The sequence below is a fragment of the Lates calcarifer genome, linkage group LG21 (genome assembly GCF_001640805.2).
Source record: "Lates calcarifer isolate ASB-BC8 linkage group LG21, TLL_Latcal_v3, whole genome shotgun sequence".
NCBI classification, from domain to species: Eukaryota; Metazoa; Chordata; class Actinopteri; family Centropomidae; genus Lates; species Lates calcarifer.
The window spans coordinates 5,424,148-5,437,132 of record NC_066853.1 but is presented as its reverse complement, the minus strand read 5'-3'; the positions used below and the strand labels follow the sequence as shown (position 1 = coordinate 5,437,132).

The following is a 12,985-nucleotide window of genomic DNA, read 5'->3' as shown; positions in this document are numbered from 1 at the left end:
CACCAATCAGATGAGTTTAGATTTAAGTGTAAGAAAATTCATACAATTTAATTCAAAATTCTGAATTCAAAGAAATCTTACAGCAGGACACAAAAGATGACTCAAGACAAGGCAATGCATTTCAAGAAGCAGCTGTATTCGACTATAAAGGCATTTCTAATCCAGTGTCTCTAAGCTGTTTTCTTAATATTTCAGTGTAAAAAGCCTAGACTCTATTAGAAAAAAGAAACAGTAAACCCAAAATAACATTTCATAAGAAAACAATCATTGAAAAAAAAGGAAAACAAAATCCCCATTCACCAGTCACTTCAATTAAAATAGAAACACCATTTCATTTTGCTAACATTTTCCCTCAAAACAAATATATATTTTTCCATATATATATATTTATATATCTATATATTTATCCTCAAGGCAGTTGGTCATGGCCAAATTAATTGACCTCATCATGGCCATTTTTCATGTTTTAAAGTTAGAAAACATAGCTAGAATGGAAGAAAATAACTAGCAAAAGCACAGTGTGGGACCACTGCACTGGCCAACAAATATCTCATTTTGAGTGAGAGGGAATAGTCTGTCAAGGCAGTGTGGCACGCAGACACACTTCCTCTGGAACAAGTGCAATGCAAAGAGAATAAATTTCTCACACATCATAAAACTACAACGCACTCCTCTTTCACAGCACTCAGGTTGTCCATCAGATTCCCTCTGCTTGTCTCCTCTTCCTCTAACTTCTCTATCTTTGCAGCAGTGAAGGCTTGTGTTGTGCTGTTATAGTTCTTAGCCATTGCTGGGAGCTCGAAGTCCACTTGATGGAGAGACGCTACAGTAGTCAGGGAGGTGGGGCTTCTGATCCAACCTCGATTATTGTTGTTTACTCCACCTCTAACTACCATCAGAGGCAACAAACTGCTAGAAGATGTCTGAGCTGAACTATCTGTAGCAGTGTTTGAGGCTGAACAACATTTTGTCAACTGAGAACAAGAAAAAAAAGGAACCCAGCATGCCAGCATCTTGCTATTACAGTAAAAATGTGACTAATACGTTGTCCCTGAATACTGAAGACTTCTCTATCAGTAAATGGTGTGTCTGATAGCAGAAGGGAGAAGACACAAGAAGCAGGATTTCTGCAGAAGAGAGGGTTATGAGTGTACATGGTGACGAACTGGAAGAGCAACTTAGGCTGTAGCTATGTGCTCTGAATTGGTTCAGATGAACAGAGCACACAGAGGACACGAGGGGACGGGATGAATGAACAGGGGAGAGATGGGATAGATGGGATCACCGCCGCAGTATTAGTGAGTGATCATCAAAAGTGCCGGATGGCGACGTGAGGAAGTTCCCTGGGTTACCATTTACATGAAGTGAATATGCATGTTGTACACATAAGCAGGTACGCTCATGTGTGTTTGTGTAAAAGAGAAAGAAAGAGAGAAAAGAGAAAATGTGTAGGTGAAAAAGAGAAATCCCTGGGCTACATGGGAGGGCGCAGTGGAGGAGAGGTCCCTACAGGCCTCAACCACCTCCATCTATCACATCCCTCCGTTACACCTGACACTCAGCAGAACTATGTGCTTCTCTTTTGCAGCTCCTGAATAAAGGCTGTGAAAGAGGAGAAGGAAACACAAACATTTAGTTCAAGAAGTACTTTATATTGAAGCAAACTGAAAGAATGAAAAATTATTCTTAGAGAGTATAAAGAAATCTCACCTCCAATAATTTCCTCCTTGACTTTTTGTAATTCTTTCCGCACCTCCTCAAGGATCTCCTGCAGAAGAATCGATTGACAAACAGACTGTTAGTCATGGTGACACAGTAGTTTAATGCTCATCCTCTTTAATAACCAGGTTACTTATAGAAGCCAGGTTAACCGGGTTACTTGTGATAACCCAGTTTCTGTAAATCTGTGCATACACACAGAAGTTAGGTAATGAAATATCTCCCCCTACCCCAACCTTTAATATTTTAAACCATATTGAGACAATTTACCTGTTTCATTTTCTCTAAATCTGAGTCATCTGCTCCACCTGCATCATTACTGTTTGCTGCAGGCTTCACCCTATGAGAAGACAATGAGAAACAGACAGATACGGACAATTATTTTTTTATGCGTTTCTGTGCTTCGCAAAAGGCCAAGAAGGTCCACGGCACTGCACCGACAGGCCAGCTGTCAATCAAGCTCATCACCACAGTACCAAAGGGGTTGAAGGAGCAGAGAAGAGAAAGGTCCAGAAATGTACACCCACCTGGAGATGCAACGAGGGTTACCTCATCAAAGCTCATTAAACTACCTTTCATAACATTCATGAATGAATGCCACTGATATAAATTAAAATGAACCTGGCTGGTGCTATTCTGAAAACGCTGTTTGTTTTTGCATACATATATGTTCTGGTTGAGTACATATATGTGCCTTTTAACCACTTCAGTTGCATCCACATACTTCAGCTACAGTACATAGAAAAGAGAAGCTAAGCCATCAGAAAGTTTACCACAAGAGGACAGCACCGACTCCAGCACTCAGAGGTGACATGTAACAATAAACAATAATCACACTGTTAGGCTTCTGATCTCATTATTCAGTTTTCAGAGATAAGACACTCAGCTGGTACACCTACAAGTCCCTCAGGTGCATGCCATTCTCTGATCCATTAGATGGTTCTATCAACTGTAAAATATGCTACTTCAGATAGGTTGCAGTGATGCTGCGCTAACCTGAAGAGAAAAGAAAAGCAAGGGGAACTGAGGTCACGAGTGAATGGGGCAGCATTTATACCTGGAAACTTGGGACAATGGGGAAGTGGAGTCCGTGTTCTTGGCGATGGAGTTACTCCTGTTAGTGAGACACACACACTCTCCTCTTAGCATGGAAATGGAAGACAGTCACGCACGCAAAAGCACACTTGTCCACAGGCATACATGTTCACAAAAGCATACACACACACACACTGATGGAGTACTACTCTCAGGATGAGTTCAAACATGAGACACCAAACACCCGGGGGTTACAGATTTACTGTCAATGGCGGCGCAGAAATAAGTGAGTCCAGGATTACCTGGTCATAGATGCTTTTTCCCAAGGTCTTCTCAGGGTTTCTGTGAGGGAGGATGCATAAAAACGGCATTATTAACATTCATTTTTTTGTATTATGTAAAATTAATATCAGAATGAATGTAGGTGGCATGCTACAAATAAAAATGCTCAGTGCTCACCGCTTTGACCTTGAGGCTCTGAATCATCCTGTAAAGAAAAGAGTAAGACCTTCTCTTGAGAGTGAGTCATCCTCAAACTGTGTCTATTTTTTATACCATCTATCATCTACAGTGTTCACGGTCACAGATAAAAACACATTTGTTTTTTGTTTTTTTTAATGTGACAAAAAGCAAATTCTTACATTATCTTGTGTTTTCACAGGTGGCTTCTCTCCAGTGTCTGCAGCTTTCCTCCTGATGTGAAAAAAAGGAGCACCTTAAGTTATACGGTCATGTACAGTTAAATAGACTTGGAATTTTGTTAGTGGTTCAGTGTATTATGAAATCTTGAAAATGATTACTCATCGAAGGAGAAAAATGCAAAAATAAAAACTTCTCAATATGAAGCCTGAAACAGAGTGAACCTCACTGTCTATTTTTAGAGTGTGTGCATCAGATATTTTATGTGACTTTAAATTTCTGGTGTTACCCACCTTCGTGCCAAGATGGCACTCATTTCACCCATGAAATCACCTCCCCCTCCTCCTCCAATAGAAGAGTTGCTGCTACGGCTGGGGTCACCTCTGCCTATTGGAGTTGCAGGTGCTCCGTCCTCCTGCTGAGGGCAGCAAATAGCAAAAAAATAGAGTCAGGCAGCCATTGTGTAGGCATGATGACTCAATGAGCACTGACGGAAACAGGTGTCATAGCTCTGCAAGTAGGAACAACTCGAAAATTTGGATCAATCCAGCAGCAGAATATTATTTGCATAATTAGAAGAATACATAATGGATTCAGTGATTTTCCATTATGTTAATCATGAGTTCAGAAGCAGCTACAAAGTCATAGGACTGTCAAAAGTCTAAAATTGTTCTGTTGCACACTCACCTTAGATACTTTGCGGAGTTTAGCTCCTGCTAGGGCAGCTGCCAATCCCCCGCTACCACCAAGGCCACCTCCACCACCTCCTCCTCCTCCTCCTCCAGCAGCGGGCAGGGGCGGGGCTGGCGGGGGTCCTGAGGGAGGTGGTCCCGGAGGGGGAGGGATGCCAGCGGCTGGAGGGGGTCCAGGGGGTGGAGGAGGGGCCGGGGGAGGAATGACGCCTCCTGGGGCCAACGGTGGAGCTGGAGGAACAGGGACTAAAGGAAAAAAAAAAAAAACATCAGTTCACAAACCATTTAGAGGTGAGAATCAAGATGGACACCAGTGACACTGTAATGCAGGTGCACCGTCATGAAACTTAAAAAAAAGTAAAAGGTTCCACATGGATGTGAACAATCATGAGAGACAGGTGGTGAAATATTTAGTTCACAATCCAAAACACTGGTTTACCGTGAAGCATTTTTGAATAGTTAAAATTGCTGCTGATCAAGCATCTCAACTTGTATATACATTTGTTTTGTTTACATTGCAGCACCATGAATCAGTAGGCTTTAACCTCACAATTTGAAATGCTTCAAAGCTAGTATCATAAAGTGTGACACAGATTCTGATCAAGATTTTATTAGAGCTCTCTAACACTGCATGTTAAGAGAAAAGACCGTGAAAGTGAAATATGAGGAACTGCCAAGAGTGGACTGTATTGTAGTTAAGTGTAGTTATGTTGAGCAGCCCAGGTGTTTCCTGACCTGCAGCTGCTTGTCTTTCTCTCTCCAGTCTCTCTCTTTCCTGCTGCTCCCGCTCCTGTCTTTCTCTCTCCTGTCGCTCCCGTTCCTGCTGTTCCAACCTCTGTTGTTCCATCCTACAAACAAACAAACACATCTGTCAGCGCCAAATGTGTGTAAACATGTTGGAAATAAATCAGGGAATAGACAGTAAGCTGAGAGTTATTATATTTGATTTGGGTGTTGTGATTAGACAGGCTAATCAAGACCAAAGGGGCATGATGGGCAATGGCCTCAATTTAATAAGTAAATGTCCCAGAGATTATTGTATTATTGACAAAACAGTCATTGTTTTCAATCAGGATTTGAATTCAATATACCGACTTTGGTAAAAAGGATGAGAGATTTCACAGGCTCTGATTAGCCTACCACTGAAAAGTCCACAGCTGGACACGTTGGCCTAATTCGAGCTGCCTCAGTTTCGCTACTGCTCCCTCCCCTCTCCCCCAACACATCTGCCACTCACAGCAGCTGTACACAGAACAGCACACATACAATGATACGCACATACACTCACTCAAATATGCACAGGTCCACACAATCATACACACAAAAGTTGAGTTGCTGTGATTTAAAGCTTAGGCAGTGTGCCCAGGAAATAGGGAGAGGAGATCAGATTCATTTTTTTCTAGATTTTTTTTACAACACCTTGATACTAATGAGTGCTGTGAATCTATGTTCATTAGAACTAAAAGCATTCATGCAACAAAAGAAAAAAAAAAATCCACCACCATTATCTATGCTGGATTTCAGGGGCAGGTTTTAATGGCTCCCTAAGCCACAGAATGTCAGCAGCCACTGGGACAGCTAGTAAATTGACTGACAGTCCCTCTGACCAATCAGAAAGCAGCCCTGACTGTGCAACATATTACCTTTTAGTCTAAATGAGATTAAAAGGTTAATGCCTAGTCTATGCAGGCATGCATGGTGTCACAGCAATGGGTGTCGCTGGAGGAACAGATAGATGGATGGAGAGAAGGTGGGGTTGATGTGAAAGGTGCTGCCTTTTCAACCTTTAACCTACAGGGGCTGACTGAGGGTTTAGCAGTCGGGCTAATGCCATCAAATCCTCTGCATATGCGTGTGTGCAAAAGCATGCCAACAGGACAACCGCAAAGCCAAGACAGCTTGACTTGCTATTGAATGTTATGCAACTAGACCCAGAGGATAGTTTGCTTCCCTTACGAACATGAACTTCACATGGTCTCACAGAACAGAAGTTGTTGAGATGGCAAAGCCACTTGCTTCCAAAGAAACAGTATTAACATTGCTTATCTCTGGGGCACAGGACATCCATAGGGAACTCACAACAGAATGTGGCCAGGGGCTTATTAGAATTAGCAAAGTAAAATAAAGGTGGGTCGCGCATTTAGGGGAAGTCTAAAGGTACCTCCACTTACAGCTGAGCAAGTAATCAAAATATTATCGAAATTGCACATGGCCAAGTACAACATCCAAATTGCAGGAGCTCAGATTTTTTGCTTAAGGGAAATGTGTCACAACATACCATTAGAAATTAAGCATTGTGGTGTTACAGAGATGCCCCAGCCGACAAATCATATTCTTCAGGTCTAAGTGAACATGTTTGGAACCATTGTCCTTTTATATTTTTCAGTGAAAATGGAACAGTCCTACCTCCGCTGTTGTTCAAGCTCTTCTGGAGATGGGCCATTTGACACAGGGCGGGGGAGGGTTGCGTAGCCTGTGAAAACATAACACAGAAAGTATCTTTAATACAAATAGAAAGGATTAAAGAACATAGGATTAGACATTGCTTGAACAATCACTCTCATTTTTGGTGTATCTTCTCTATCCGTGCGTTTGACCATACAAAGTCTGAGGACTGAGTAGACAGCCATGATGTGACACAGTGACCAAAGAGCATGGTGCACGCCAATCGAGGACCGGGCCTTTAGAGCATCTTGTTTTCCTCATGATTATTTTTGTCTGCTATTTTTACCTATATTTTATAGCAGTAGCAGAGATACAGACAAGAAATGTGGGTGGAGAGAGAGAGGGGTATGATATGCAACAATGGTCAATATTGTAGTTATGTGGTGTGCACTTAAACCACTAGGCTAGTGAGACAACCCACACTTTATGGTCTTTTATGGCACTGGGTTTGCTGCACTGTACCAAAGCTACTACAGCACTTTTTTCATTTCAGAATCAAAGACTATGAAAATTTAAGAAAGAGCACTGTACAGCAAGTGCAGTGCACTCCTAGTAATGTTTTATTTGCTATTTTATTGCCTTGAAGTTGTCACAAAATATAATAATTGTTCATATCTGTTGTTATCTGTTGCAAATTTTGTTCTTTGCTCCCTGACATTTTGACATTAAGAAAATACGACTCAATCAATAAAACTCTTAAGATGTGCATAAGATCAAATCTGTATGTAGAGAAGCTTTCAAGAGTAAGGCCCAATCAGTGGAAAGGAAAGGGGAAAATCCATGACGTAGCTACCACTGCTGATGTGACAGGGAGTCCAGTGAGAGCTCATTTACCTGCGTCTGCCATGGAATTGAGCACCTCCAGAGCGTGACCCATGCCGTTGGCAAATAGAGCAGCATCTTCCTTGCTGCCAAAGTTGAGCCCCCACACCTGCCGGGCATCACGCCACTGGTGGAAATTGGGTGTGGCCTGGTTATATTTGAGACCTCTCACTATCGGACAGTTTATAACCACCTGGGGAAGCAAGAGGACAGACGATCAATACAGAGATCCTTCTGGTTCAGCTAGTGAGTAAGATTAGTACTTCTGTGGCTTTTTGTCTACATTCAAATGATGACAGTTCTAAAGATCAGATCTGAAAATATTTAACCTAATATGAAACTGCTGGTCAAAGGTTTAAAATACATACCTCTCAGAAAAGTTTAGCTTCTAAGAGGTGGATCCCTCACCAGGAAACTGGAAAAACTATTTAAAAAACCCACAAACCCACATCCCTGCTTATGCATAAAATTATACTGTCCACTTTATTTTTGTTGGATTATCCTGGTTTATATTCCACCCAGCAGGTGGCGTGAAGCCTATGCAGCAGGAAGAAAAAAAATGTTCTGGATTTGAGCGTTGCCTGAATGTGCTGACGCACCATTTCACTATTTGTTTAACAGCCTCTGGATTCCACAGAGCAGACAGGAGGAGAGGAGACCCTGTCAGGGTGAATATCATAGCAGGCAACATGCGCTGAAAACAGAGGGTAGCAAGTTCAGCTGCCACTGCAGACAGTGATATTCCTAAACTTTCCACAATCCTGGGCTAAGGGGAAAAAAGGCAGTGAGAACAGTACTGAGGATGTGACCAGAAGCACATTAAAAATCAGGATAAAATGAGAAGCTTTGGTGTCTTTTTCTTTAAGTGAAAGAAAGCAACATGTTCAAGAAGTCTGAATGCTTCCAGAAAAACCTTAATGCCACAGCTCCACTTGTGTTTTCAATGCAGTGTAATCATCCAGTCACACCAGGATGCATAAAAGAAATTGAAGAGACAAGCGTAACATCAGCGAAAAGTTACTCTATATGCAGACAATCAAAAAGAACAGGAGGAAAAGGGGAGAAAATACAGCCACCCTGTATTCTTTCTTATTAGCTGCTCTCATGCGCCAACATCCTACACCAAGTTGCATGTCTACATCAGACACAAATATAGAGTCCTCACTGGGTATCAGGCTTCTCCCTAAATTGTCACAGGAAATGGTTGAACAGGCTAACTATCTTACAGGAAACATCATCCACTTTAAGACCTGTCTCTGGGGAACACTTTGGACTCCTGAATGTTTAAAGAAGGAGAGAGGCACACACTGAGGCAAGCAGGGAGAGCAGGGGTGTAGTCAAGAATAGACCCACCCAAACTCAGTTTACCCAGCTTTTTCATTTAGAACATGCCCACTTCTATCTGCAGATAACTGGTGAGTCATAATCTGGTGATAACGTCAATGAAACCCTCTTTGTTCTAAAGGCCAGTTTCTCTACTCACTATGAACACAATAGGCCCTATATGAATACTACATGTTCCATAAAAATTCAGGTTTCGATCTGAGTGTGTTAATCTATATCCAGTCCATTTAAGGAGTTAAGCAATAATTATAAAAAAAACAACCCACAGCATGTGTGTGGATGTTAGAGACCATGGCTATTTCAAGGCATACTACTACAAAGTGTTGTATACAATATTAAAAATGTCATTAATAGACCAGTGCCAAAACAGGATTAAAACACAATCTTACATTCAAATTACTCTAATCTAGGTGTTTTTTTCCCAGCAAGGTAAATGAGTACAAAGCAGAACTATATGAAACCAGATCTTGGTCAAATGACTGCCAAGTACTGTGAGGTTACAAACCAGCCAGCACTTGAAATCACCACAGCAAGTTGTACACAGTCAAAACGTGTACTTTGTTTTGTCTCCCAGCTTCCTCTAAAACATCTGTAGAGCTTTTCTTTCTGTGTTCTCTCATTCCCAAAGCACAAAACCACTGGCAGTAACAAGCAGTGCTGACAAAAAACAAACAAGTGTACTGTCACGTTGAGAAATTTCAGCAAGGGAGGGATAATAAATCCAGCGCGCCTCACCCCCTCTCACTCTCCTAACAATTTATGATCAAATGAAATGAAATGCGCCTGCAGGGGTGATGCATTCTTGCTCCTGCTGAAACTCTGAACTGTGGTGTAAATGTAGGCCACCAGTTTATTGTAGCAGCAGTGTCAAGAGGCTAAATGCCTGGCAGATACACAGTCCAGGCTGTGCATCAAAGTAAATAATTGACTAAATGAAAGCACATAAAAAGCAATAAAATCACAGAGCAATTGACATTATCTCCTCCGAGGCACTGCTGATAAAATCACTATGGTATATACAGTAAATATTCTTTACATAGTCACCAAGCCCTAGTGTGCAGTATCAGATAGATAGTGATAATGTGAATGAATGGGAACATACAAAGATAGACTGTCTCACACTTACTTGCTTACTCATGCACCCTTAGGAGACCAAAGACAGCCATGGGTCATATGACGGAGACAGATGAATGAGGTACACACACACACTCACACTTCCAGAGGCAAAGTCACTCAGACAGACAGACACACACACACACACACACACACACACCTCCGAGACACACAAAGTTTTTGTCAGACACGCAGCATGCCCAGAGCTGGCACATTTACCTGCTGGTCTGTCTGCATCTTGCGTCCCACTACCCTGAAGGCATTGGTGGTGGGGTTGTGATAGATCTGGACTCTGCTGAAGGTCTGGGGTCCAGCGCCCGCCGGCATCCACTTCTTATTGCCATCGTCATAGATCATCACAGTGGCCCGAGCCTGGCAAATACTCGACTCACTAGAAGAGACAGAAGCCGGACAGCAAGACAGAAAGAGAGAAAATTAATTTGCAGGGCAGTGGGGGGTGAGTCGAGAGTGAGAGGGTCTCCCTCTGGATGCAGTCAGTAAAAGCGAGATTAGTTTTTGGTACTCAAAAAGGTACTGTTAAAAACAGTATAAACAAATTTCATTACATGTGTAAGAGTAAAGCTTTTGTATAAAATGCGCATCTCAGAGCAAAGGCTACGGGCAACTGCAAGATGAAAGTACAGCCACAAAAATCAAGCCACAATAGTTTGTGGTAGCAATTGCACACGCAGCCAACAAATGTATGATCAAGCAATGATTGTGGCCACTACCACAGACATCTGGTTTATTTATTCTGGTGGTAGCTCTGAGAATAGAGATTAATGAGTCCTCATGGAAGGTGCTGACAAAGACTCAGATTTCTGGATCATTTTTCTTTAACTTCAATTCTGATTAATTCATCATTTTACACTTATGCTCAAGTATATAATCAGCTATTCTGCTATGAATGTATATGTCATTTAATAACAAATGACATAGTAAAACCTAGAAATATAAAACCTAGGTGGATAAACGGGTGTCATATAATGTGCATTCCAGTTGATCATAATTTACATCTCTACCACTTCAATATAATAAATGCAACAATATAATCATGTCTTTTTAAACATGTTCTGGATTACTCATCTAAAGTATTACTGTCCTTTGATTCATTCACTCTGATCCACTGCTTTGTCATCCTTTAATCCCACCCAGGCTGCTGATGCATATGGTATGCCTGCAAATGTTTCACAATAAAAGCCCTGTTAAGAAATAAGGGGTTTCTGTCTACTGCAACACTAAAGGGCTTTTAATTTGGAACGATTTAAGGAAGTGTTGAGTTTGTATTAACAGCATAATGCAGTAACTTTAACAGGGCAAATGGAAGCAGATCAAGGCTTTGTACTAAAAAATATGACCAATTATACTTACTTATCATACTTAGGGGGAATTTGAAATAAAGGCCTGCCTCTAATACAAGCCTGCTTAAAATAAAGACCTGTTACCCTCTGCAGATAAATAAAGGCCCTGGGCACTATTTGAGGAAACACTGTATTTCACCAGTTTCAAATGCTGTCAAATTATGGTACGTAGTGTGGACTGCAGCTGGAAGGGAAGCAGCAAACACAAGGGGAGGTGAGGACGAACTGGAGACACCGGATGGACAAACACTCCATCATAAACAAACCATTTTAGAGATGAGAGCCAGTGCCTCCAGACCAGACCAGCCTGGCCTCATCTCGTCTAACCCACACCGTCACAATACAGGATACACAAAACTTTCTGTAGATGTCATTGTACTAATTCAGGTCTTTCAGAGTTGGATAAGAACAGTGAGGAGAAATCCAATGGAAAACAAAAAACACACCATGTTTGGACACATACAAGGGGTTGGAAGTGAAAGACCGAGAGGAAGAAAGTAAAGTGTTAATTTGAGAGGAGCAAACGATTAGTCTGATCCCAAACAAGATGGGAGGCGAGACAACAATGGAGGCTGACAAAGACGGGAAGTTGTGCCAAACTCCGCCAGAGAGACGAAGTTTTGGAATCTTCCACCTGCTTTGCATCAACCTCCACCTCCACTGACTTTGTAAGAAAAAAAACAGCCACATGTGCTTTCAGATCAGTAATAAAAACATTTATTTATAGTTCCATGCGGGCAGAGTACACACAAGTTACAGCACATTCAGGAATGTCTGCACACATGCAAGTTTATTTGGCAGTGGTTAGAGGCTGCAGTGTGTGTGCATGTTTGCATGTCAGACACCGAGATCTAAAGATAAAAAAAAATCTTTCCTTGTAGAGGATAATACCACAGTTTCACACCACAACAAAAGCTGCCCATACAAAGACCTTACACAAAAATATTTGCAAGTTCCTGGTATATTCAAACTGGAAGAATGCAATGTAATCTGGTAACATTAAGCTAAATATCAGTCATATCATTCACATATTCCATATTATGGACAAGAAATGCTTTAAAATTAGAGGTTATAAAAAATCTTTACATTTCGTTATTGCACTGATCAGGCTTTAAGTATAAAAATATAATATTCATGCACATATACAGGAAGTCCCACCCACAACAAAAGAAAATAACACTGCAAAAATCAAACAAGGACCTGATAAATACACAGTTAATACCGAGTAAAGAAGGACACAAACACAGAGGAACAAAGGTGGCTGACTGTCAATTCCAATTTTTTAACCATTCCTCCCCCTCCTCTCCTTATCCGCCCCCTATGTTCTCCCCTAATCCATCTCTCCCACCTCTCCCCCTCTCTTTCCATCTGTCTTGCCCATGATACAATCTGCTACTTCCTGTGACAAAGCACCAAAGCCACAACCTACTTCCTGCTGCCAGCACTGCCTAATAAGGACTGCCTCAACCTGAACAATCAATGTGCACTCACACTTAAACACACATGTCCTATATTTTCATTACAAGTTCATAACATTTAAACAGAGTGTATATTAACTGGAAATAATACTGTTGCTTCACTTATGACAACAAGGCTAAAGGAAATGAAGGAGAGAATAATAAGGGAATGATGTATGAACTGATGAATGATTCAATGTTTGGAACCTGTTTGAGTATGAAAACAGTGACCAACTTTTGGTGTGAACTGTAACCTGTCTGTGTACCAGAAAGGAGTGGTTTACAATTTCACAACACATTAGATAGCTTTGCACTTGGTGTCAGTCACACAAAAATGTATTACATAAACTTCAAGCAC

At 41.4% G+C, this 12,985-nt stretch overlaps 1 protein-coding gene across 2 annotated transcripts in view; it reads right to left on the bottom strand.

The window, feature by feature from the left end:
• Positions 1-115: 115 nt before the first annotated feature.
• vaspb (vasodilator stimulated phosphoprotein b) overlaps positions 116-12,985 on the bottom strand; it is a 25,510-nt gene continuing 12,640 nt past the window's right edge. Inside the window, exons 2-14 of one of the 2 annotated variants that reach the window (XM_018670655.2) lie at positions 10,029-10,200; positions 7,365-7,545; positions 6,492-6,558; positions 4,821-4,933; positions 4,081-4,331; positions 3,687-3,811; positions 3,396-3,447; positions 3,214-3,241; positions 3,057-3,096; positions 2,777-2,833; positions 1,990-2,059; positions 1,711-1,768; positions 116-1,602 (exon numbers count right to left, since the gene is read on the bottom strand). In XM_018670655.2, the coding sequence (XP_018526171.1) occupies positions 1,568-1,602; positions 1,711-1,768; positions 1,990-2,059; positions 2,777-2,833; positions 3,057-3,096; positions 3,214-3,241; positions 3,396-3,447; positions 3,687-3,811; positions 4,081-4,331; positions 4,821-4,933; positions 6,492-6,558; positions 7,365-7,545; positions 10,029-10,200 (1,249 nt within the window). In that variant the 3' untranslated portion in view covers positions 116-1,567. The remainder of the gene's footprint in view (positions 1,603-1,710; positions 1,769-1,989; positions 2,060-2,776; positions 2,834-3,056; positions 3,097-3,213; positions 3,242-3,395; positions 3,448-3,686; positions 3,812-4,080; positions 4,332-4,820; positions 4,934-6,491; positions 6,559-7,364; positions 7,546-10,028; positions 10,201-12,985) is intronic. The other variant, XM_018670656.2, reaches the window with a different exon arrangement.